Here is a 23614-nt window from a genome sequence, read left to right as displayed (position 1 = left end):
CCCCGCCCCGCCCCCCGCAGTGTGTCCGGCCGTGGACACGCCCCCAGCCCCGCCCCCGGCCCTCAGCCCCGCCCCCCGCGCGCAGGTCGGGGTCGCCGCGGACCCTGCCGCGTCTCTGGCCGTCGCCGGGAGGAAGATGCTGCCGCCGAGCCTCCGTCCCGTCCACCGTCTCCTCGTCCTCGCGCTCCTGGTCCTGCCGCTGCCCTCGCCGACCCCCGCCCGCGCCCCCGCGCCCCCGGGCCCCGCGGCCGCCCTGCTCCGGGCTCTCGGGCTGCACGATGCGCCCCGCGGCGCCCCTACGCCCCGGCCGGTGCCTCCGGTCATGTGGCGCCTGTTCCGCCGCCGCGACCCCCAGGAGGCCAGAGCGGGCCCGCGACGGGCGTCCCCGGGGGCCGCCGTCCGACCGTGCCACGTGGAGGAGCTGGGGGTCGCCGGAAACATCGTGCGGCACGTCCCGGCCCGCGGTGAGTGCGGTTCCCTCCCCGCTCCGTTCGCGCCCCGCGGCCCCACGCGCGCCCCGCGGAGCCCCACGCGCAGGTTGCGGGGTGCAGCGCGAGCCGAGCTCTCTCCCCGCCCAGGTGCGCGCGCCCGGCCCGCGGAGCCCGCGGCGGCGACGGGGGCGCCGTGCCCCGAGTGGACCGTGGTGTTCGACCTGGCGGCCGTGGACGACGCCGAGCGCGCGAGCCTCGCCCGGCTGGAGCTGCGCTTCGCGGCGGCGGTGGCGGCGGCCGCGGGGCCCGGCGCGGGCGGTTGGGAGCTGAGCGTGGCGCTGGCGGGCGACGCGGGCGCGGGGCCCGGGCCGGTGCTGCTGCGGCGCGCCGTGCGGGGCCTGGAGCTGCCGGTGCGCGCTGAGCTGCCGCCCGCCGCCTGCGCCCGCAACGCGTCGGTGCCGCGCGGCCTCCGCCTGGCCCTGGCGCTGCGCCCCGGGAGCCCCGCCGCCCCCGCCGCCTGCGCCGCCCTGGCCGAGGCCTCGCTGCTGCTGGTGACCGTGGACCCGCGCCTGTGCCACCCGCTGGCCCGGCCGCGGCGCGGGGCGGAGGCGGCGCTCCCGGGCGGCGCGTGTCGCGCGCGGCGGCTGTACGTGAGCTTCCGCGACGTGGGCTGGCACCGCTGGGTCATCGCGCCGCGCGGCTTCCTCGCCAACTACTGCCAGGGCCGCTGCGCGCTGCCCGCGCCCGGGGCGCCGCCCGCGCTCAACCACGCGGTGCTGCGCGCGCTCGTGCCCGGCGCCGGCCCGCCCTGCTGCGTGCCCGCGCGCCTGTCGCCCATCTCCGTGCTCTTCTTCGACAACAGCGACAACGTGGTGCTCAGGCACTACGAGGACATGGTGGTGGACGAGTGCGGCTGCCGCTGACCCGCGCCCCAGCAAGGACGGACCGTTTTTGTTAATGTTTTATTGGTGACAAAAGAGCTTAAAACAAATTGACCAAAAATCAAGTGACACCGCGTGGTTTGGATGCTGTGATGCGCGCGACTCGGAGGTCGCGCGCGGGTGGCGGCGAAGCAAGGGCGGAGGGAGGCAGGGCCTGCGCGGCGGGGCCTCTCCAAGGGGACCGAAGCCTGGGCGATGGGATGGGGACAGTCCCGCCCGAGGCCCGCCACCCGCTGGTGCTGCCGGAGGGGTCGGGCGGGCGGGCGGCGCGCCGCGCACACACCGCACACCGCGGGGCCGCCCTCCCTCCCTTCCTTGGAAAGCCCCGCGCCCTCCCGGCGAGGCCGAGGCCCCCGCGGCTAAGGCAGCAAAGTCCTGGGGACCGCGCTGCAGGTGTCCGTCCCGCCTCCGGGCACTCTGGCTCCTCTAAGGGCGCTTCTGGTGCTTGTCGCTGTCCCAGGTCCACCACTAGGGTGTCAGGAAAGTAGTCGGAGAACTCCTTTGAAAAATCTTAGAAACAAACAGAACCCAAACACCCTCCGATTAAATGAAACCCTTCTGAGAACACGGGCGGCGGCCGTGGCCGTGGCGCCTGCCCAGGCAGAAGGCGCAGTCTCTGCTGCGGAAACGCTGTCCCCTTCCAATCCGAGACAAAGGAGGCAAGGGCAGAGCAGAGGCCACTCTGCGCGAGGTGTCCGCCTCCACCCGGGGACCCGGGGACGGGGCCGGCGGCTGGGCCTCCGCCCCGCGGGCCGGCGCTGCTCCTTCGTCTCCTGGCGCCAGCGGCTCCTGTCGCTCCTCTCCCTCGGTGCTCGCCCTGCTGTCGCTCACACACGGGCGCCTCAGTCTTAGCAGTGGAAAACAGGTATCCGTTTATTTTTATTTTTTATTACCCAGGGTAAGATGCTGATGGACTAAGCCACGTAGCTTAGCTCTTCCGTCGCCACCTGCGGGCAGGGACAGGGCAAGAGGCCGTCAGTGCGCTCCCACCCCTCCAGGGCGCTGGGGGCCTCCGGCTCCACCCGGGGCTGCAGGGCTCCCCACCGCCAATGGCAATGACAGCACGGCCACGGCCACTGACACCTCCTCCAGGCGGAGGCCCCACTACCCACAGCTCCCCACACAGCGCCGTTCCTGTCCCCTCCTGACCCGGCTGGGGCTTGCCTTCTAGTACTGGGACAGCCCCGTCACCCCGCCGTGCTGGTACGCCCGCTCTCCCTGGTATGTGGAGTCTTGTGACAGCGCCACATCAATCTGTGATTTAAACTCGTCACCAAGGTAACTGTCCTGAAAGACAGGGTCGGGGAACTGAGCCACGCGGCCACAGTCCAGGCCACCTGGCCCCTCGTCAGCAGCTGGAGAAGGAAGGGTGGCCCCAGTCCTGAAGCCCAGGGACGTGGGGAGCGCGGGGCGCGGTGGCACGTGCGGCTCACCTGCGACAGCTCGGGCTGGGAGAGGCCGGGCTGGCTCATCTGGGACGGCTGGCTCATGGAGATGTAGCCCTGCGTCAGGGCGCCCTGTGAGAAGGGCTGCGACGTCACGTCCTGGCTGGCCTGGCTGTTGGGGAGGTTGGCCTGGCTGGGCCCGGGAAGCCCGAAGCGGTTCTTCTGGCGGCCCCCACGGCCGGTCTTGCTTTTTGGGGTGCCGCGGCCTGAAAGACAACAGTGCAGGGCTCCGGGCGGTGCCTGAGCCTCGCGGACAAGCGTAACAGTGGCGGGGCGAGGGAGGGCACCCAGGCAGGCACTTGGGGACCCCGGGGACCGTGGCTCAGCCCCGAAGCCGACCCACTCCCCGCCTGCTCACCGGCGGCCGGGCCGTTGGCTTGTCCGAAGTAGGCCGGCGGCGGCATGGGCGGCACGACCAGGTTGAACGGGATGGGAATGTTCATTGCAGCCACGTGGCCGGGGCCCGCGCCGATCATGCCGATCTGGTCGTGCGTCTGGAAGTACACGTTCGAGGGCCGGCCTGCAAGCGCACGGCAGGTGTCACCACCGCGGTGGGGACAGCCCGGCCACACACAGAGTGCGAGGGGATGGTGGTGTGCGGCAGTCCCCACCACAGCTAGCGGCCAGGAGGAGGGGTGGCGGGGCTCCCCGGGCAGCGTCTGCAGTCAGACTGAGACCTGTGGACGGGGACACGGCCGGGGGCAGGGCCTGGGGACCTGTGAGGAAGCCAAGAGCTCTCCTGGGCACAGGTCCAGCTTGGTCTGGGTGGACATGGACAGACCCTCCACTCCACTCGGGAACCAAGCTCAACTTCCCCACCAAAACCTCAGGACCCCAGGGGCCACTGGAGGAGGTGGGGAGCCCATGGGGACAGAGGTCACAGCTGCGCGGGGCCAGCAGTGCCGATCCCTGAGGGGGACACAGGACCACCAGCTCAGTCCCCACAGGGAGGCTGTCAGGCAGGCTGTGTTGACCTGAGGCCCGGCAGGCCAGCAGGTGACAGAGGTTAAGCGGGCGTGGGAATGTCAACAGCACAGAGGCAGGACCCTCACCCTGGCTGCTGCGGTCATACACGGACCCGGGGATGATGGCCTCCCGGGCGTCATACATGGCTGTTGTCATGAACCGGGCCCCCTGCAGAGTGGCAGACAGGTGGGGAATGTGTGAGGCCAGCGCAGGGACGCACAGAGGTCCCGCGGGGGAGGGGGGACACACGGGACTCAGGGACTCACAGGGTTGACGGTGTTGACCAGCTTGCGGGGCTTGCTGAACTGCATGAGGCTCTCCCGCAGGTTGTTGAGCGGCCCCTCCACCAGCGCCCGCTGCTCCTTGTAGTAGCTCAGGAGATGGTTCCACAGCGGCTGCTTCGACAGGGCCTTGGGGTTGCCCACGATGATCACACCGTACCTGCAACCGGGGACACCAGCACTCACAGCCCCCGCGTGAGGGGATGGAGGCCTGGGTGCAGCTGACCCCATGCTCAGGTCACACCTGCCAGGACCACTGAGCCCGGAGGCAGTGTCTGTGTGCGGGCAAGAGTGTCACCGCCCAGCATCCCCAGGACAGCACTGCAGAAAGAAGGGTGACGAGTTGAAAGCGGTGTCACCTGAGCGGGAAAGGAGCCCGTGTGGGAGCGGGAGCCCCATGAGTGACCCAGCGAGGGCTCCTGTCACTCAGCAGCATGGCAGATGCCATCAGGGTTAGCTAGGGACAGACACCCTGGCTGCCTTGGGGACCCTGTCACTAACAACTCACAAAAGTTGTATTCTGGAAGCAAAAGAGCTCAGATTAGTGGACGGGTGGCACCATGGCACAGAAGGGGCCCGGGGCCCAGACAACAGCCAGGGCAGGGGACAGGAGCACAGGCGCGAGGGCAGCCACCGTGAGCTCACCTGGCTCTGGTCAGCGCCACGTTGAGACGCCGGGGGTCGTTTAGGAACCCGATTCCTTGGTGCTCGTTTGCCCGCACGCAGGAGAGGATGATGAAGTCCTTCTCACGCCCCTGGAAGGCGTCCACGCTGGCGATCTCCACCTCCTGGAGGGGAGAGGGGACGGCGGGACAGCCCAGGTCAAGAGCCACACGGAGCAAGCGAGCCTTGAGCACAGAGCGGGCCCGGCCCCGGCGCCCCGCCGTGGCGCACCTGGTACAGCTTGGTGTGCAGGGAGCCGCTGAACTGCATGTACTGCACCAGGTAGGAGCGCTGGCCCTCGTACGGCGTGATGATGCCGATCTGGTCGGGCTTGGCGCCCGCCTTCAGCAGCTTCGTGGTGATCTTCTCCACGTTGGCGGCCTCCGTCCTGACGGCAGCCGGCGCTCACACCCGCGCCCCGGCCCAGCACAGGTTTGCAGGGCGGGGTGACGGGGTGGACAGCTGCACCTCCACCCGACGGACCCATAGCCACTCAAGGGACACCCGAGCCCAGTGACACCGGCAGAGCCTGCGGCACTGCCTGTCCCAGCCCGATCCAAAAACCGAAGGCATCCGCTCACCTGTTCAGGTAGGACGTGCCTGAGCTGGCGATCTCCTCCTGGCCCTGGGTCACGTAGAAGAACATAGGCTTGTCAGGCTGGGGCCACTGAAAGTCGAACCCCTTCTTCACACGGTCTGCTGTCATTGGGGGAGAAAAAGAGGCCACGTGTCACTTCGGAGACGGCCGCAGCCACAACTGAGTCCACGCAGACCCATGTGACACCAGGCCAAGATGCGGCCCGAGGCAGCCACGATGTGACTCCTGAGTCTCACCTGTCACGTTATGCTCACAGAGAGGCCCCCCTGCCTCTGCCCCGCACTAAGGCCCCAAAACCGCTGGTGCCTCTAGCTGCTAGCCATGACACCACAGCACGGGAGCCGTCACCTCCTGGCCCCAGACTGGCCCAGACGGCCCCGGCCCTACGCGCGTCCTCACACTTCTAGCATCAGCTGGTCAATTCGCAGGCACCAGCACCCCCAGGGCAGAAAGTGGCACAAGGCCAACACAAGACGACAGTCACTCCAGGATGGCCGGGCTGAGATCCAGCCACAGCCCACAGCTAGTGGCAGGCGCTGGGCCCCCCACAGCTGTGACACCAGCTCCCATCGTGGCTCTGAGTGGCAGTCACGAGCAGGCGAGGCTGCTCCCAGGACCCGGTCAGGGACTCTCTTGGTTTGGGAGTGGGTGACGCAGGAGCAGGCGCCCAGGCGTGGGCACACTCACGCTGCACAGACAACTTCTGGAGACGTGGTGACTGGGACCAGGGCAACAAACGAGCGAGCCCACAGGAAGCCCGGGTCCCAGGGCAGCCCAGAGGGGCAGCACAGCCTTGCCATTCCGCCAGGCAGTGACTGTCACACCATGGTAGCTCCAGGTGGCACAAGCTGAGCCTCAGCAGGCCCTCCATCCCGGTGGACCTTCTGTTTGTGTGGGTGGTGACACTGTGAAACTCAGGTCTCTGGCGCACGTTCTCATGGGATGGAGAGCCCGTTACACGATGAAGAAAACTATGAAAAATCACCACTTTCCAAAACGTGAACTCAGTGGACTGCGGCCTCATTTTCCACCCATGCAAGGGCCTTCGCTGTGCCAGGCTCAGCGTCTGTGTGACCTCCTGGGTGGTCACTTGTGGTCAGAAGAAGGCAAGAGTTTAAACCTTTCTGGGGACCATGGCTCCACTCAATGCCAGGGCCCAGTCAGAGAGGTGGCTCCCGCGGGCTGCCCCACGCTGGGGACGGACTCCAGGCTTCCTTCCTAGCGCTCGGCGTTGGCTGAGTCACACGAATCCTGCAAAGCTGACACATCTCCCGGCCCACGGCACACACCTCATCCCCAGAGGCACCAGGCGCTGGGAGACACCAGGCCACACAGGCAACACGTTTTGTTTGCCCCTCATCCCTTTCGGGTTAGTCCTCAGAGATGCTGGCTGCTGGCCTTGAAGGGACAGGTGAGCTTTGATGGTGTCTGGAAGACACCTGCGGAGTGCTGCAGCACACACGTCAGGGGGTCTAGAATAACCGACAGAACCTCGTGCCCACCACGCTCAGCACTGAGGACAGTCACCCAGGGGTCAGTGAGCCGAGCGCTCTTCTCGTCACCCAGGAGGTTCTGGCTGTGTGGTGGTGACGACACCCTGGCCAGTGTCCGGCCAGGTGCCATCAGCAGGGCGGCTGACCTCAGGGAAGGCCAGGCCCAGGAGGTCAGTGTGTGATGGGACTCCCCACGCCCACACCTGAGGGTGCCCCTCCCCGGCAGCCGCCATGGGAAGTGGCAGTTACCTGCGGTGACACCATTCTGCAGCGAGCCCTCATAGAAGATGTTGGACGGGAAGGCGCTGAGGGCGGGGTGCATCCGGTACTGGACCTGCAGGCGGATGGGCCGGATCCCCAGCACCACCAGGCGCTCGAAGAGGGACTGCGACAGGCCAGCCTTGGCCGCCTTCTTGCACATCACCACCGGCCCCAGCTGGCAGTGGTCGCCCACCAGGATCAGCTGCGATCAGAGGCCACAGGAATCTCACCATCAGGCGCCCGCCCCGGCTCCCGCCCCGGCTCCGTCCCCAGCCACTCCATTCAAGGGCAAGCAGGAAAAGCACACAGGAAAACCCGCTCAGCACACGCTGTGACATGAGCTGGGCCTGCACGGCGGATGCCCACCTGCTTGGCCCCGAGGACCACGGGTACCATGCACTCGGGCTCGGTGGCCTGCGTGCTCTCGTCGATGAGGATGGAGCGGAACTGCATCTTGGCCAACCTCGGGTCACCGGCGCCCACGCACGTGCAGCAGATGACATCTGCGTTCTGGGGGTGGGGCGGGTGCAGAGGCGTCAGGACACCTAGTGCTCAGTCAGGAGGGCCAGGAGGGGAGCAGGCTGTGTCCTCGTGTTGTTTCAAGGCAGGGTCCCGCTGTGTGCCCAGACTGCCCGAAACTCACGATCCTCCTGCCTCAGCCTCTCCAGTGCTGAGATTACAGGTGTGCCCCACTGTGCCCAGCTCAGCAACAAGTAAAGAAGTCCCTGGACCAGACGGTACCTACAGCCCAGGCCAGGGTGACCAGTAGGTCATACAGGTGGAGCCGTGTGTTGTAGCAGAAGGGGCTCCACAAGACACAGAGCTGCGCAGCCCACCCAAGGGCTGGGATCCCACCTGGGCATGGCTAGCGTGACCAGGTCTTCCCCAGGTCCCCAGCAGGGAGGCCAGCAGGCCACAGAGTGTGGCTAAGTGTGGCGGGGGGAGGGCAGGACGGGGCCTCCGGGCTCTATTCTTACAGCAGTCCCAGGCGACCCTGAGGTGCAGCCAGAGTGCGGGTGCAGGTGGCGCGCTCACCATGAGCAGCTCCCGCTCGGCCGTGCGCTTGAGGGCGCGGTACCGCTTCTCGTCAGCTGACGACAGCTCCCCGGTCTCGTCCTTGAGCTGCTGCAACTTCTGCAACTCGGGCATGCTGCAAACCAACAGGGGTCAGCGGTGGTGCTCGGCCCGCGTGGCACCCACGCCAGGCCCGGGCGCGGAGCGGCGGCACCCACCTGTCCATGTTCCTGATCTGGTTGTGCAGGGCCAGGAAAGACACTGGGGAGTCGATGGCCTCACGGCTCTTGGCGCACAGGCGCACGACCTTCAGCCCCGTCTGGTGGATCTTCTCCGTCAGCTGATCCACGGCGATGTTGCTGGGTGCGCACACCAGCACGGGGCTGCAACGGGCGACACCTCAGCGTGGCCCAAGGAGACTCAGGATGCCAAGACCCGAGCCTGCCACTTCCCTCTCTCAGGCAGCAGGGTCAGCTCAGACACCAGCAGGAACACAGGGACATCCAAGGAACACTAACCTGTCCCCGCCCGTGCTGGCTCTGCCGGCCCTTCGGGACTGACACAAGCACAACCACCCAGCACCTGTGACGCACTGACCAGCACTGCGTCACAACAGCCACAGGCTCACAAAAGGGGCCTCTACTGCACTGATGCATGGTGCGGACAGCCGGGCCTCCTGAGGCGCCCATCGCCTTGCCACCCGGACCCCAGGTCTCCCCAAAGGGTCGCACACCCTACCCATTGCCCTGCCGTGCCAGGTGGTAGACGATGGTGGCCGATGTCACCGTCTTGCCAGTGCCCGGTGGGCCCTGGATGAGGCTCAGTGGTCTCTGCAGCACCGTCTTCACGGCGTACACCTGCAACCACGCAGCAGGGTGGGCAAGGTGCAGGGCGCAGGGCAGCAGCCCACCCGAGGGCCGAGGGGAGCCCACGCACACCTGAGAGTGGTTGAGGTCCGGGAGCCCCTGCGCCGTGAAGCGCTTGGGCAGCTGGCACTTGATTATCACGTCCTCCACCTCGTGGCCGAGCAGCTTGTGGTAGATGTAGCCCGACACAGAGGTCTCGTCCACGGCGAACGTCTTCAGCGCGCTCTGCATCCTGCCAGGACGCGCGAGCTCATTAGCGACACAGCTGAACAGGAGGCGCCTCCCGGTCACCCGCAGGAGGGACAGACATACCTGTCAAACGAGGTGGACTTCCACACGAAGTCTACCTGGAAGTTGTGAGTGACCTCCACGGGTGCACCCACGCTGCTGCGGAGCTCGATGGCAATCTCGTCACCGTAATCTGGCCACTGAGTCAAGCCTGCGTCCTCGTCCAAAGCCACCTCCCCCACCCGGGGCCCAGGCTGGTCCATGGCAGTCGCTTGGTGACCTTGCACCCTCCCCACAGCCAACGCTGACCGTGAGCACTGCACCCGTCCCGCACAGCAGGACGCCGTCTCCTGCCCCGGGCTCACGAGGCGCCACTGTGGACGGACGCCCCTCCCGGCGGGTTCTCCCCTGGGCAGCGGAGGCCGAGCACAGCAGCCCCAGCCCCACGGCCCTCCCGCGCACACGGAGGATACTGTCAGGGACCTTGATGACGTGGCCGATCCCTTTCCAGAGGGGCGCGAGGTCCCCCTTGTACCTCAGGCAGATCTCATCCCCCTGCATGAGCCGCATGTCTGCGAGGGAAAGCAGCAGAGTTAGCGCTTCCAACGTGTCGTGGCTTCTGCCACGAAGGGTTCAAATCAAGGAATGCGTTACAAGGGTGGACTAGGAATTTTATGCTACTTATGGTCACAAGTATTTTAAAACTTAAAATCACCTCTTAACCAAATTATGACTAAATCCTCATTACCAGAGTCAGTCTTGGGCAGAGTGAAGTAGGCAATTCTCTTCTTGTTAAGGCCCAGGTCCCACCTGACAGTGATGTTATCTTGAGTCTGAGCACATGAGAAACAAGAGCCGGTTAGCCCTGCGCACGGACCGGCCTGGGCTCCACGTGAGGCCGCGCTGCGCGCTGACTCCAGGCTGCGCGGGCCCCTCGGCCTCCGGCTCCAGTAAGGCGCGCCTGGGGAGAAGCAGTCACACCCCGCACGGCCCAGCGCGAGGCCCCACACCACGCACGCCGGTGAGCCCTCTCCTGGCTGAGAGAGAACGGCCTTCTCTGCGGGAATTGGCGCCAGGCCTAACCCGCAGCTGTGGGCGAGGGAGGCCATGAGAACACTCGGCCAGCTCGTGCCCCATCCGCGCCCAGGCCTGGGAGACGCCCGCCAGGAGAGACGGTGGTTGGGGCTGCACCCCACGCACATTACCTGCGACTCCTTCAGCTTCTTGTCGTAGTCGGCCTCCAGCTTGACCAGCGGCCCGAAGATGTTCTGGTACTGGTAGGCGTCCTCATAGCGCAGAAGCACGTGCTGCGGCTCCTCGTCCACCCCCGGCTTCTCCAGGTCCTCCAAGGTGGCCGAAGGGTTTTCCTACAGTGCAAGGGGATGCTCGTGAGTGGGCACACCAAAGGCACCACGGACAGAACACCCTCTCAGGTGCCCACTTCAGGGAGAGCGAGAGGCTCCTGGTACCACTGCGGACACTGACTGGTGTCTACCCTGCCACACAGGGAGCAGGACACTGGCTAAAACTCAGGCCCTGCTGTGCTGATGGCCAGGGGCATGCCAGAGCCACAACTTCTGTCCCTAACACCAGCAGGGCTCCAGGCTCCCCCAGATCCGCCTATAGAGCCCTAGGCGCCCTGACAAAAGCTCCTCCGAGCCCACCTGATGGAGGAACAGCCTGGCCTTCCTGGCTGCCCCAAAGTCCACAGCTTCTCCCACTGGACCACTAACTCCCATGCCCAGCTCCCGAGCTGCACCGACCGCTCACACAGCCCTCCCCAGGCACCCAGTCCCCTTGGTGGGCTCAGCACTGCTGGGACACCCTGAAAACCCAAGTGGAAAGGGACCGGGCTAGGCAGTGCTTGAGGTGTCTTGGCGAGCATCCAGCACAGTAAGATGATGGATGGACAGGAAGATGTTGGATGGACGGCGCTGAATCCAAACCTTTGACCGTGTCAGGAAAAAGAGCCTCATCACCAAGTCCTCAACAGCCAGGACCAGAGAAAGGCTTCCGTGGGTAATGGGTCACTGGGAGCCTGTGGGTTTTAAGTCCCACACACGCAGCCTCGCCTGACTGCTCCGAGCCAGGCTCCTGGGCACTGACACGCCTGCCACCACGTCACTCCCTAAACTTCTCACCACGTGTGCCCAGAAGGAAACCAGGACTGCAACAAGCCAGGCCAGGCTCTCCCATGCAGGGAGCAGGGTGCACTGCCATGGGCATAGCCCCAAGCTGCCTGCCAGGAGCGCACAGGCACCTGGGGAACGTGCCTGGCCTGCAGGTGCTGCCTGGTCCTCAGGCCACTCTAGCTCACCCCCAACTCCTCCCATGCTCCCTGCCAATCCTATTTTGGTTGGCGTGTTTCTTTTGCCGTTATTTTGAGAGAGGATCTCGCTATGTAGCCCAGGCCAGCCTGGAACTCACAATCTCGGGCCTCTGCCTCCTGAGCGCAGGGTCACACGGGTGGCCAGCGCTGCTGGGCTGGCCCCGGGGCAGGCTCACCTTCCACAGTTCCTCCAGCTTGTTGATCTGCTGGGCAGTGATCTGCCGTGCGCGCAGCTGCTCCTGCTCAGACGGGATCTTGACCAGCCAGGACAGGAAGCAGCGGTCCTGGATCAGCGGCTGCCACTGTGAGCTGTCCCAGTTGATGTCCTTGAGGCTGCTCTGGCTGGCACAGGGCTGCCTGCACAAGCCCGTGGGGAGGGGGGCGGGGGGACAGGAGAGCCCACGTCAGGACTGCCTGCCGCCCTGAGGCGACGCTGCGTTTGCTCCCCGGGCGCGCTCACCTGCAGAGCAGCACCACGACCGAGTCGGCCTTGGCAGGGATGAAGCCCAGGAGGAAGACATTGCGACAGCCGCAGTTGTAGCACTCCAGCACCGTCTCCCCCAGCGGCCCGTCCTTGTGCAGAGTCACCTCTTTGCACTTTGCCCTCACGAGGTGATTCACGATGTGGCTGAAACCAGGAAGTGACACCCACTTAACACCCCGAGCTTGCCTTTTCACCACCTCCAGCCCCCGGGCCCCTGTTGAAAGTTCGGTACTGTTCACGGCCCATTAGTGGCGACAGTCACACCTCATCCATCTGGCATCCCTGGGGAGCAGCCCCCTGACCCGGCTCCCCACCAAGCACAAAAGCCAATCCCGCTCCAAGCTTCCCGCACACGCCTGCAGCGCCTGGCTTTTCCTTGCGGCTCTGCCTTCCTGCGTGCAACCTCTCGGGCCTAACTTCACCTGTAGGGACAGAGTACAGTCCCCACAGAGTCCCTTCCTCCAGTCCCACGGTGGCTTCCCTGACCCTCAAGCCTGTGTCAGGATCAACAGCTCCACCTCATTTGCTGCAGGCCAGGAAACCTGGATAATTCGACACTCAAGACACAGCACAGTCAAGACCACCGAGTGGGTCCCAGGCCACGCTGCCCTGTGGCCAGGGTGTAGTTTACCTGCGCCACGCTAGGCCAGCCCACTGGGGACCTAGTGCCCTCATCTCACAAGGGCTCTGTGTGGCCTCCCTGCTGAGTCCCAGACAAGCCTTAGCTCAAACACCAGCTTCTCAGCCCTCACTGGCACCCAGGAAGCCTGCCTCCTTTCCTGAGCAGCTGCCACTGGGCGACCCCCGGCGACCTTTTCTTCAACTGCCTCCCAGATGATAGCGGGCTCCCTGCAGGCCACAGCCCGCGCTGCTGTTTCTTGGAGGCCTTTCTCATTCGCTGTTCCTGGCTGTGCTGACTGGAAGCTAGGGTTGCCAACTAAGAAAAGACCTATTTAATCGCCTTTCCTGGAGAAGAGGAACTGATGGACACAGAGCCACGGTGAAGTCACCCAGGATGTGTGAACGTGGGACAGTAGCGTCTGGGTTATCAGGAGACAATTTTCTCTTAAAAATCTTTTAAGACATCAGCCCCTGCCTTGCCTCGTTCAGAGCACCATACTGCAAGTCCCCGACTGGGAGGGGACACAAGGTCTGGCCTCTGTCACTTTCCTTCTCCAAAACGTGAGCCTCAGAAAGGCTCCACCTGGGAGTAGGCAGCCAAGCCTTGGCTCTGCCTCCGTCCAGCAGTGCACGGGGACACGTCTGGATGCCCAGGGGAAGCTGCTGGTAAGGACCCACTGGCACAGCTACATTTTGACCTGGGACTCAATCCCAACAAAACACGAGGGGCCCAGTCACAACTGCTGCAATGCCAGCAGGAGGGCAGCCCCGTGCCACAGGCCTCCTCAGGACCTGGCTCCCCTGGGAGCCCCCAGGATGAAGGTGGTTTGGCAGCGAGAGAGGCAAACGCTGGGAAAAGCACGCAGAAAGCTGCAGAGCCAGTCACGGGCAAGTGCACCGCGGGCTCACACGCCAGCATCTGTTTCAGGTTAAAGCAGTCACAGACAAAAAAGGCGGGTTTGTTAACGTGATTTTCCACAACTTACATACAAATGACTGAAGACACGCGTGCTCGGTTATCTACCTGCCAGAAGTATTTCCACGGCCGTTGCAGAACCACTTCTTGCTGGTGTTGCAGTAAACCACGCAGGCAGGGTCATGGATTCCGCAGTAGCTGCGATGTGCAAGCGGCCACAGTTAGAGGGGTTGCACTCTGCTCTGCTCTGCACTGCAGGATGCAGAACTGCTTCTTGCAGCACTTCACGTTTTCCATCAGACACGTGCTCAAAGCTAGCACGCCCAGTTGACAGTCACCCAGCTTAACTGCTTGGCCTTGTCCCCCACCCCCACCCCAAAATCTTTGGCAAGGCCCAGTCCGCAGGCTGTGGCGCTCCAGGGTGGGAGGGCAGCGGACCGGGGCAGAGCCACTTCTGGGTGCGGGCACCGCAGTCCCTCCCCTTTGGCCTGGTCCCTGCTGCACCACAGGAGCCCTGGCCCCGGCAGAGGGCGCTGTGGTTCTGGGAAACCAGAGCCCACCCCCACCCCAAATCCCGGCATTCAACCAGAACCCTGACTCCCGGGGGGGTGGGGGGGGCAGAGCGAGGGTGGGGCCTGTGCAGCCCCCTGGTTGATTTTCGGGACATCTGTGCAGGTAACATAAAACCATTTGCAATCATCACAAATGGAGAAGCAGAATAAAAGTAAACGTCGTGCCCCAAATAGGGGACATCCCCCCACAGGCCACAGTCATGTGTGCCCCCACTCCTCGGTCGTTCTCTCAGTTGTACGAAGAGTGAGACGGCAAGAGCGAGTCCAAGTGCAGAGCCCGCAGTGGTGCGCCCACTGCTCCCAATTTCCCAGCACTGAGAATGTGGGGACACGACAGGACAGGATGGGAGACTCTTAAAAGGGCCCCTGCCCGGTCCCACCTGCCCGCATGGGAGCCAGGACCTGAGTGGATTTGGGGTGTCGCTGCTGAGCCCGCCCTCCCCTCAGTACTGGGGCTCTGGAGCCACGCACACGCACACGCACGCAGGCACCTGCAGGCGTGGATGGGGAGGTCCTTCGTGTAGTAGGTGTCTTCTTCATCTTCTTCAAAGTTCAGCTCGGCCAGCAGCTGGCTGGTCTTGGCCACACTGTCGTCCACAGCCCCATTCTGCAGGATGCCCTCAGGTCCAACCTACAGCAGAGTGGCGGTGTTCCTCGGGGCCACAGTGCCAGCCTGGCAGCGCCCTGCCTGAACCAGTCAGCTCCTGTCAGGTCTGCCAGGTCAAAAATGGCCTTGGTGGCCTGGTGTCAGCAGTCGCGGTACAACACGACCGACCCACCTGCACAGCCACACCCGGGAGGCCAAGGCGGCTTTCACAAGCCATCCAACCCGCCACAGGCACAGCAGACGAGGAGCGCTGGCTGCCGCCTGGAGTGACTGGCCTTGCACCTGCCACAAGGCAGAACACTCCTTCCTCAGGGCCACCACCTCACCTGAGGTCACAGCAGCAACTGCCAACAGAAGCTGACTTCACAGTGACTAAGCCGTGGGTGGATGCGATGCCACACTGAGGCCCATCCGCCATTCAGGACCAAGCTGAGCAGCTGGCTCCAGGGCAGACCCACCTCACCCCACCCCAGACACAGCCTGAACCCGAGTGTGGCCAAGGAGCTCGAGTGGCTCCCGCTGCCTAGACAGGAATCAGGCTTAGTGCAAAACACAGGGCAGGGAAGAGTGGCGGGGCTCCCCGGGAAGGCACCAGGTCTCTGAGCTGTTTAAGTCGAAGACACCACACGTCCCTGCAAAGGACCCTGGGGACCAAAGCCCAGTGAGCGAGGAGGACCTCCTCCCTCAGCCCCACCCCCACCCCAGAAGTTCCCACCTCACTAACATGGGGCCCTTCGCCCAGCCCGATGCTACAGAGCCCATGCAGGGACCCGGCCAGCCACTGCCCCTCACCTGTCTCTTATAACAACCTAAGGAGAGCAGTGCCCCCGGGGGCATTCTGGACACTGCCCGGGGAGTCTGGCATGTTACACACTCCATCTGTGACACGCTCAGCCCAGGCCACAAGAGGTTTGCACTGTCTGACACCACTTTAATACAGATTTTAGGAAGACAACTGCCAGGCTAATTGCATATTTTGCTTTGTTTCAAAAACACTTTTTTTTCCCCCCAAAGACCAAAACCACCTTTGGGCTGTTTTGTGTTTTCTGGCAGTACTGGTGTCTGAACTCAGGACCTCACACTTGCTAGGCAGGCGCTATACCACTTGAGCCACTCCGCCAACATTTTTGGGGTTGGGTATTTTTGAGAGAGGGTCTCGTGTACCATTTGCCTGGGCTGCCTCTGAGGCCAGCTCCTGCTGATCTTGATCTTGCTGCGTAGCTAGGATTACAGGCGTGAGCACTGGCAGACCACCTTTCCCATTTCTGATCAGGACACAGGGGTTTCTGTTGTTGGGCCGGTTAGGCTGTTTGGAGTTTTGGTGGCTGTCATCACATCTCCAGGGCCTCTCAGCAGTGACACTCGGGAAGGGAGGGGAGGGCAGGGCAGGGCAGGAGGTGGTGCCCAGTTTTGCTTCTTATGTCACAAAGCCTATGGTGCTTGCCGTGCTCTCCTGTCGGAGTGTTTGCTGACAGCAGTTCAGGAGAGCCCTCACCTTCCTATGGGTTCTGCAAGTACTGCTTTTTCTGTGGCAGTGCCGGGAGGTACCCAGGGCCTCCACCTGCCAGGTAAGCATCTGTCAGAGCTGCACCCACTGCTCTGGAGTCTCCTAAGGTGTGAACTCAAGCCACGCACCTATGCCCCTATTTGCTTTATATTTTAGGTTAAGGTCTGGAGTTTTTTGTTTTTTTCTTTTTTGCCTGGGGCTAGCCTCAACCTACTTACAGCCTTGCATGGAGCTGGAATGGCAGGCATGTACCACATGCTTGGCTTGCTCATTGACCTGGGGTCTTCTTGCCCAGGCTGGTCTCAAGCCTGGATTCTTCCAACGTCTGTCTCCTGAGAAGCTGAGATTACAGGCATGGGCCACTGTCCCCAGCTCTAAGTTCTCACCCACAAAGAAACGTGCATCCTTGTTTATGGAGTTGACACAGGAAAGCACACACCACCCGGCCGGCCGTCCTGCCCACTCCTGCAGAATGGCACACACCTGTCTCTCTGGGCAGAGGGGCTGGGTCACCACTCAGGTGTGCTAAGTCCACCCTGGGACTCCTGGGAGACAATGCAGCACATTCAAGGTCAAGTGGACACCCCAAATCCAGCTTCCTCCAGGAGGGTCAGCGGTGACTGGGTTGTGTCTTCCTTACACAGGCGCACGTACACGGCGGCCCCTGCTGCAGCCTGGCTGTGACCCGGCCATATACGCAGGTTGTTAGTTTCCCCCTCTACTCTGAACATCTTGATAACACACCCACTTCAAAGCATACTTGGCGCTAGAAACTGTCCCTAAGACAAAGCATAGGACTGGACCTGGTCAGGGATCTCCCATGCCGGGGACACCACACACGAGGTAGAGGCCTTTGCTTTCGGCCAGCATGGGGCTGTGTGCACTTGTCCCACAAGGGAGGCCAAGGGGGCCCAGGACACAACCCCATCTGCCACTTCCCCAACCCTGCTTAAAGGCAGGTCCCCGTGGGCGCAGGGCTGGGTCCAAGTCCCCTCATCCTGCTGCAGCTATGACCCGGCTACGACAGTCACACTCAAGGTCTCCCAGGAGCTGTGGAGCCAACCATGGCCCACAGGGCTCGGCAAGACACAGCACTCGCTCGCAAGATGCCACAGAGCGCACCCTGTACGGAGTAGCACGAGGCCATGCTGCTCCCAGGGCAAAGGCACAGAAACCCGCACTGCTGAGCCCGCAGCTTTCCCACAGAGCCCGGCTCAGGTACCTCCCAGGCAATCAGTCCTGGGCCCCGGACACCCCAACGGCGTGGTGAATGAAAGCGTCTTGCAGAGATGCAAGCGACTCCCAGCTTGTCCTCCCACTCCAGGGGCTACACAGAAAGGGGGGCGCGTCCCCAGAGGCTCACCGGGAGCGCCCTGTGGCACACAGGCATATCCCCGGCACCCCAGCCGTAGCCTCTGTCACCCCGCTCACGAGGGCTCTCTACCCCCCTCTAATCCACAGGGGCGAATCTGGGATGCGGCCACTCCACGCAGGGCCACCCGACAGTGGTCCTTGACTAAACCAAGCCCTCCCTCATGCTGGCAGCCGCAGGAGCCCACCCCGCCCCACGCACCCCCGACTGACACGAAATGCACCGCCCCTCACCTGCTGGAGCAATGGGGTGCCTCACAGGGCCACCACTCAGACCAGACCCATGGATGGTCCCCAGGCACCAGAGGTCACCCCTGCGCTGGGCCTGAGCTCACTGTGGAGAGGGACACGATGTACTGGGTGATCCCAGACACACTGCGCCGTCCTGACCAAGCAGCCCCACAGGGACGAGAGCCCCCACTGGGAGTCACCAATCTGAGTGTGCCTCCTGCTTTGGCACAGGTCACAAGGCCAGAGGGGCCCCGGTGCAGCCCCACGGGGAGGACTGCAGTGCCAGCACACACCGAGGACACTGTGCCTGGGGACACGCGGGGTGCCTGGCCAGCATCCCGCCTCTGCCCTCCCCATGCTCGTGGGTGGCCACACTTGGCCCATCTCCCACTGCCCACAGCAGCTCCCCAAGGCTGCAGGACACAGCCTGAGCCCCTGGGCGCAGCGTGGCACAGAAGGTGCTCATGTCTGGGGAAACTCCATCCGGCTCCCCACAAACGCCTCTGCCTCAATTCGCCCCCAATCCCCCCACCAGGATCCCCGGGCCCTTGCCCACCATGCAGGCCAGCACTGCAGTCAGATGAGCCCCAGCGGTGCAGAGTGGCTGCCGGAGTCGGGAGTGCACGTGGCCGCGAGTGGACTCGAGGCTCAGGGGCGCCTGGCCGCCTTCTTCCCCACCGCAGGCCCGCGCTGTCACATCCCTCACGCGCCCCTCACGTGCCCAGCGCTGGGGCTGTCGGCGCCAGAGCGGAGCGGAGCGGAGGCCAAGCTCTCAGCAAACACAAAGACAGCGTGACACTGTGTGGCTGCAGTGTGACCGTTTCCGTCAGAGCACAGAGAGGCACCAGGAGCACGGTCGTTTTGGCTTGGCGGTGGAGCTCGGTGCTCACCTTCCCCAGTCGGCCCAATGCACACAGAAGTGAACTGCGCGAGTGAAGCCGCTGAGGGGGCCCTGGCTGTGCCCGGACTCCTTCCCACTGCTTTGAGGCCCAATGCTGGAACCAAGCCGGAGATGGCTAAGGCCCAGGGCAGACCAACGCTGCCGCCTCCCCACCGCACCACAGAGGCCCACATATTCTACACTCACAGAGGCAGGAAGACACACTCGGGATTGTCACCAGTTCAGGGTTCAGCCGGCAGGACATGGTCTGCTCCCGAGGCCCAGTTAAGGCCTTGTGAGAGCCGCCGTGCGTGAGCTCTGAGCCGATCAAGACTCCGACTCACTCTAAGAGTCTGCCACGAGAAGAGGAACGGAGCCCCGCACAGGGCCGGGGAGAGCGGGCAAGGGAGGTAAGGGCTCCGCTGGGTGACAGGCCAGCCAGGAGCAGGTGGAGGACACCAACCTCAACAATGGAGAAAACTGCACCTGCACTTGAGGGTGAAACCTGAGTGGGGAGGAAGATGGCCACAGGCAGTGGACACAAGGACGAGGGGCCCCTGCCCACTCAAGTCCCGCTGCCAGGAGGGCGCGAAGAGAGCAGAGCCACGCCCGCCCCCTCTCCTCTCCAGGACAGGGACTGCCAAGGGCCGCTGGGGCTGTTTCCAGCTGGGGGCTCTCCATGACAGAGCTGCTGTCAACACCGGGCAGGGCTGCAGGGAGTCACAGGACTGACATCGCCGCAGTGAAAGGGTGTCTGGGCGCACTGGCCAGCGCAACGCTGGGTGTGACTGAGGGCTCTCAGCTTCACGGGGTGTGACTCCCGCACAATCACCACAGGTGGGGAGTGGATTCCTCCTATCCTGGTGTCCTCTGCTGCCCACACTACAAGCTAGGTGGCACTTTCTAAAACGTAAGTGAGACTGTGGCGGATACGGTCGCTTCTTTCGGGGCTTCCTCCACTCCGGCACTGAGGCGGGCGCCAGCAGTGGCTCCTGTCGCTGGGACCATCAGGAAACCCGAGCGCAGCATGAGCAAGAGGAGGCAGCCAGCACAAAAGGTTCTGCAGTTACCTTCCAAGGCCCCAGGGTGGGAGCCCAGCGAAGGCTCGAGGAAAACAGCTTGGGGACCCCTCATAGGATTAGATTCTGGGGTACCGCAGGACCCAACAACTTCACACTGTCCCACAAAACGGAATGGCCATGGGGCACTGTCCACCAGCCAAAGGTGGAATGCACCCACTGGGCCCGGCCCAGGTGATGGATAAGTGCGGTGGCACAGGCCACCGTGTCACCATGTGGAGGAGCTCCAAAACACTACTCCAAGTCAAACAAGCCACACACAGGCTCGCAAGTGCAAAGGCCCTGAGTCCCCTCAGCTCCAGGATGAAGTGATACAGGAAGGCGGCCAAGCAACGGGTAGGCCAGCGCAGACAGAGGCTGAAGGACATGGCCACGGGCGAGGGGTTCCACACTGTGCCCCCCCTTCCCCACCTCCCTGAAGCCGCAGAGTGCTGGCGGCTCCCCCACCTTGAGGAGCTGCAGCAAAGCGATCCTCCCTCACTTGGCCTCGAAGGCAGCAGGGAAACCGTCCCAGATGTCTCAGGAGCGAGCGGGGCCACCAGCTGGCCAGGGATGAGCAACTTCCCCAGACCCAAGTGCGGCAGAAGGGCCCCCTTTCCCAAAGCTGGGCTACAGGTGGGTGGCTGGCGCAGGGACTGCCTGCTGCAGAAGGAGGCGACCCGAACCTCCAAAGGGGCAATCTAACAGTTGCCTGTTGCCCTTTGCCCTGTCCTCCCCCAGCTGCTGGGGATCCTCCCCAGTCCCGGACGGGCAGCAGGGGAACCGGAGCAGGAGCCACCGAGCCTGCCTCCCCCGCCCCCGTGTAAACAGCACTGTGACAAGGGCTCTGTCCCCACACCCCACACCTGCTCCCGGGACGCCCCTGCCCAGGGGCTCCAGCGAGTTGTCTTTCCTCTCTCAGAGGTCTCTGCCCGCAGCGACTCAACCAGGCCGCCCGACGGTGGCACCAGGTGCCATAGGGACACCTGTGACGGGCAGAGAGGATCCGTGCGGCCGAGCCGCCGGACGTGCACACCGGGCCGGTCCCCAACAGGTCCTGCACCCACCTCCACTTACGTCAAAACCCAAACCCCGACTTTGGGCAAGACAGGGCCGGGCCGGGCTTACGTAACAGGTCGCTCCCAGCACGGCCGGCGAGGACGGAAAAACAAAAGCCACCTACTCTTTCTGGGGACCGCGATACCCGGGAGGCCGAGCTCGGTCCCCGCCCCGCTGCGAACGGGGAACGGTGGGGGGAGGGGGAGGGGGGCCGCTCCCGGGAAATTTGAACCCGGATGCGAGCCGGGGGGGGGAGGCGGGGGGGGACGACGGACGGGGACGGCCAATCCAGATGGCCGCACGGGGCACCAAACTCGGTCCCCTCCGTTCGCCAGGGTCCCGGGAAATTTGAACCCAAATGGGGCCGGAGAGTGTTTATGGTGGCGGTGGAGGCGGGGGGACAGGTCGCCGTGGGCAACCCGGAAGGGCCGCGCTCGCGAGGCCAAGCTCAAGCTCCCTCCCCAGCACTCGCCGAGGTCCCGGCAAATGGAAAAGGACCCAGATGGGGACAACCCGGAAGGGCCGCGCTCGGAGCGCTCGCCAGGGTCCCGGGAAATTTGAACCCGGATGATGGGGGGACGGGGGGGGGAGAAGGGACAACCCGGAAGGGGACGGACCAGTGACCCAACCGCGCCGCTGGCAGGTGGCGGGGGACCCGGGGGGGGATCGGGAAACCGAGGGGACCCACCCGCCCGTCCGCCCGTCCTCCCGCCCGGCTTCCGGCGCCGCCATGTGCCGCTCACCTGCGCGTCGAGCTGTCCGGCCGCCGCGCCCGCGCCGCCCGCGCCGCCCGGGCCTCCCGCGCCGCCGCCGGGGCCTCCGGGACCGCCGGGGGGCGTCTGCGTCTGGCTGGGGAGCGTGAAATCCGTGAACTCGAACTCGGAGCCCTGCGTATCGGCGCCCAGCAACTCGGCCTCTTCCGTGTCCAGGAAGGTGAGCGTCTGCGAGCTGGGCCCGTACGCCTCCACGCTCATGCTGCCTTCCGTCGGTCCGTCCGCGCACTCGAGCCCGCCGCCGCCGCCGCCGCGCCGAGGCCTATCTAGGCCGCACGCCTCGCCCGCCCGCCCCCCGCGTGCCCGCCGACACCGAACCACCCGCCCCGAAGCAGGCCGGGCCGATAGCCACGAGAGCCCCCACCGGCCGCCGAGCCCTTCAACCACGCCGCAGCTCGCCGCCAAACCCGCCCCGCCACTCGCAGCCCCCTCGGCAGGAACCGCCGCCGCTGCCGTGCGCGTGCGCGTGCGCGACGCCGACGCCGACGGCGCAAGCGCGCGCGCGCTCCCTTCAGACGCCGCCAACCGCGCCCCGACGCCAGCAGCCGAGAGGGATGACGGGAAGCGGAGCTGCGCATGCGCCGGGCGGGGCGGGGCTTCCAACGGCTTTCGCTCGAGGGCGTGGCTCCGCCCCCAACCGCTGCCTAGTGACGCCGCGGCGGCGGCGGCGGGCTGCGCGCATGCGCAGTGTCTGCAGCGCGCGGGGCCCGGCGCGGTGGTCTTGGATTCAGCCTCCAACCCACCGCCCTTTTGCCCATTTTTTTTTTTTAACTTTTTTTCCTCTTTTCCCCCTCTTTTCTTCCTTTTTTCCTTGCGGTGCTGGGAATGGAACCCAGGGCCTTGCACACGCTAGGCAAGTGCTGCACCCCTAATCACCCCCCTTTTTTTTTTGTATTGCAAACTTGACATTGCAGCCACTGCAGCCCTCCCACCCCCCCTTTTTTTTTTTTCTTTTTTTTTTTTCTTCTTTTGCCATACTGGGCATTGAACTTGACCGCGCAGCCCCAGTCCCACTGCTGATCCCCGGGGTTGGGGGAGGAGGAAGGTGCACGCCCAGTCTTCCAACACGAGCAGAGGGTCCTGGGACTCAGTTTCTCCATCTGTAAAATGGGGTTCTTTGGCACATAATAGATGCTCAGTGGGCATCGCCTGCACGAGCAAGGGGAGGGGTGGGGACGGAGTCACCGTGGAGCCTGGAGCGCTAAAATCCAAGGTCGCTGTTGGTCCTGGTGGCCCTGGAGCCGTGACTCGCCCGCTGTTATTACCAAGGTCATTGTCCACACGCATTGCTTTTGGATGGCGTCCACACCTGACCACCTTCTGGCTGTGTGACCTCACACAAGGGACTTCACCTCCCCTGAGCCTCAACCAGTGAGCCTGCATTCACCCCCGTGGTTGTGAAGCGTTGAGTCTGCAAAGTCCCCTAACACCTGGGGTTCTCCTTGTTCCTCACGGTCCTCCCCACAGGGAGAATGCGGCTGCATACAGCAGGTGCTTCGTAAAAGCTTCTCAGAGATTTTGGCTCCAGGCTTGCACCACCATTCCCTTTCTGTCTCAAGAGTCTGGGATTCTCAGCCCACGGGCTCCTGGCTTACACAGCTGAGCCGAAAGCTCCTCATCCTCTAATTCGTGTGTGTGTGTGTGTGTGTGTGGCACTGGGGCTTGAACTCGGGGCCTTCACCTGGAGCCACTCCACCAGCCCTATTTTTGGGATGGGTTTTGTCTAGATAAGTCTTACGAACTCTTTCCCCAGGCTGTCTTCGAACCGTGATCCTCCTGATCGCTGCCTGCTCAGTAGCTGGGATTACAGGTACGAGCCATGTTGCCCAGCTGCAAAGTGACAGGTTGGTGGTAAACTGGGATGTATCTAACACCAAAGAAGTCAGTAATGGATTGAACAAAAAAGATACAGGAAATGCAGAAAAAAATAGGCAGCATAAATAAATCTTCATCTGCAATTATATTAAAGAGAAATGATTACTCTCCATTAAAACACAGAGGTTATCGGACTGGATTTTC

The 23614-nt window shown here is 63.9% G+C and overlaps 2 protein-coding genes and 1 long non-coding RNA gene across 8 annotated transcripts; 1 reads left to right on the top strand and 2 right to left on the bottom strand.

The window, feature by feature from the left end:
* Positions 1-121: 121 nt before the first annotated feature.
* Positions 122-1437, top strand: Gdf1 (growth differentiation factor 1). The gene is made up of 2 exons (XM_074053614.1): positions 122-464; positions 579-1437. The coding sequence occupies exons 1-2, from the start codon at positions 137-139 to the stop codon at positions 1352-1354; spliced, it is 1104 nt and encodes a 367-aa protein (XP_073909715.1). The 5' UTR covers positions 122-136; the 3' UTR covers positions 1355-1437.
* Positions 1380-22065, bottom strand: Upf1 (UPF1 RNA helicase and ATPase). 6 transcript variants are annotated; one of them, XM_074053612.1, is made up of 24 exons: positions 21566-22065; positions 14601-14740; positions 13646-13735; positions 11977-12144; positions 11693-11873; positions 10393-10554; positions 9903-10020; positions 9661-9759; positions 9272-9398; positions 9032-9191; positions 8832-8950; positions 8312-8476; positions 8115-8229; positions 7446-7589; positions 7068-7281; positions 5309-5426; positions 4959-5115; positions 4710-4852; positions 4050-4224; positions 3870-3951; positions 3176-3337; positions 2806-3023; positions 2522-2659; positions 1380-2319 (listed from the first exon to the last, which is right to left on the bottom strand). In XM_074053612.1, exons 1-23 carry the CDS (start codon positions 21794-21796, stop codon positions 2540-2542), a joined length of 3408 nt encoding a protein of 1135 aa, XP_073909713.1. In that variant the 5' UTR covers positions 21797-22065; the 3' UTR covers positions 1380-2319; positions 2522-2539. The 6 variants fall into 6 exon arrangements, with proteins under 6 accessions (XP_073909713.1, XP_020017126.1, XP_020017127.1 ...); XM_020161537.2 differs by having other exon boundaries at positions 2537-2659; XM_020161538.2 differs by having other exon boundaries at positions 2537-2659; positions 9272-9380.
* On the bottom strand, positions 16363-18344 carry LOC141416597 (uncharacterized). Its single transcript, XR_012441233.1, has 2 exons — positions 16707-18344; positions 16363-16563 (listed from the first exon to the last, which is right to left on the bottom strand). It is a non-coding gene; the product is annotated as an uncharacterized lncRNA (long non-coding RNA).
* Positions 22066-23614: the final 1549 nt, after the last annotated feature.

Source organism: Castor canadensis, chromosome 14 (genome assembly GCF_047511655.1).
Source record: "Castor canadensis chromosome 14, mCasCan1.hap1v2, whole genome shotgun sequence".
NCBI classification, from domain to species: domain Eukaryota; kingdom Metazoa; phylum Chordata; class Mammalia; order Rodentia; family Castoridae; genus Castor; species Castor canadensis.
The sequence above is the reverse complement of the archived record's forward strand: the minus strand, read 5'-3'. Positions and strand labels throughout refer to the sequence as shown.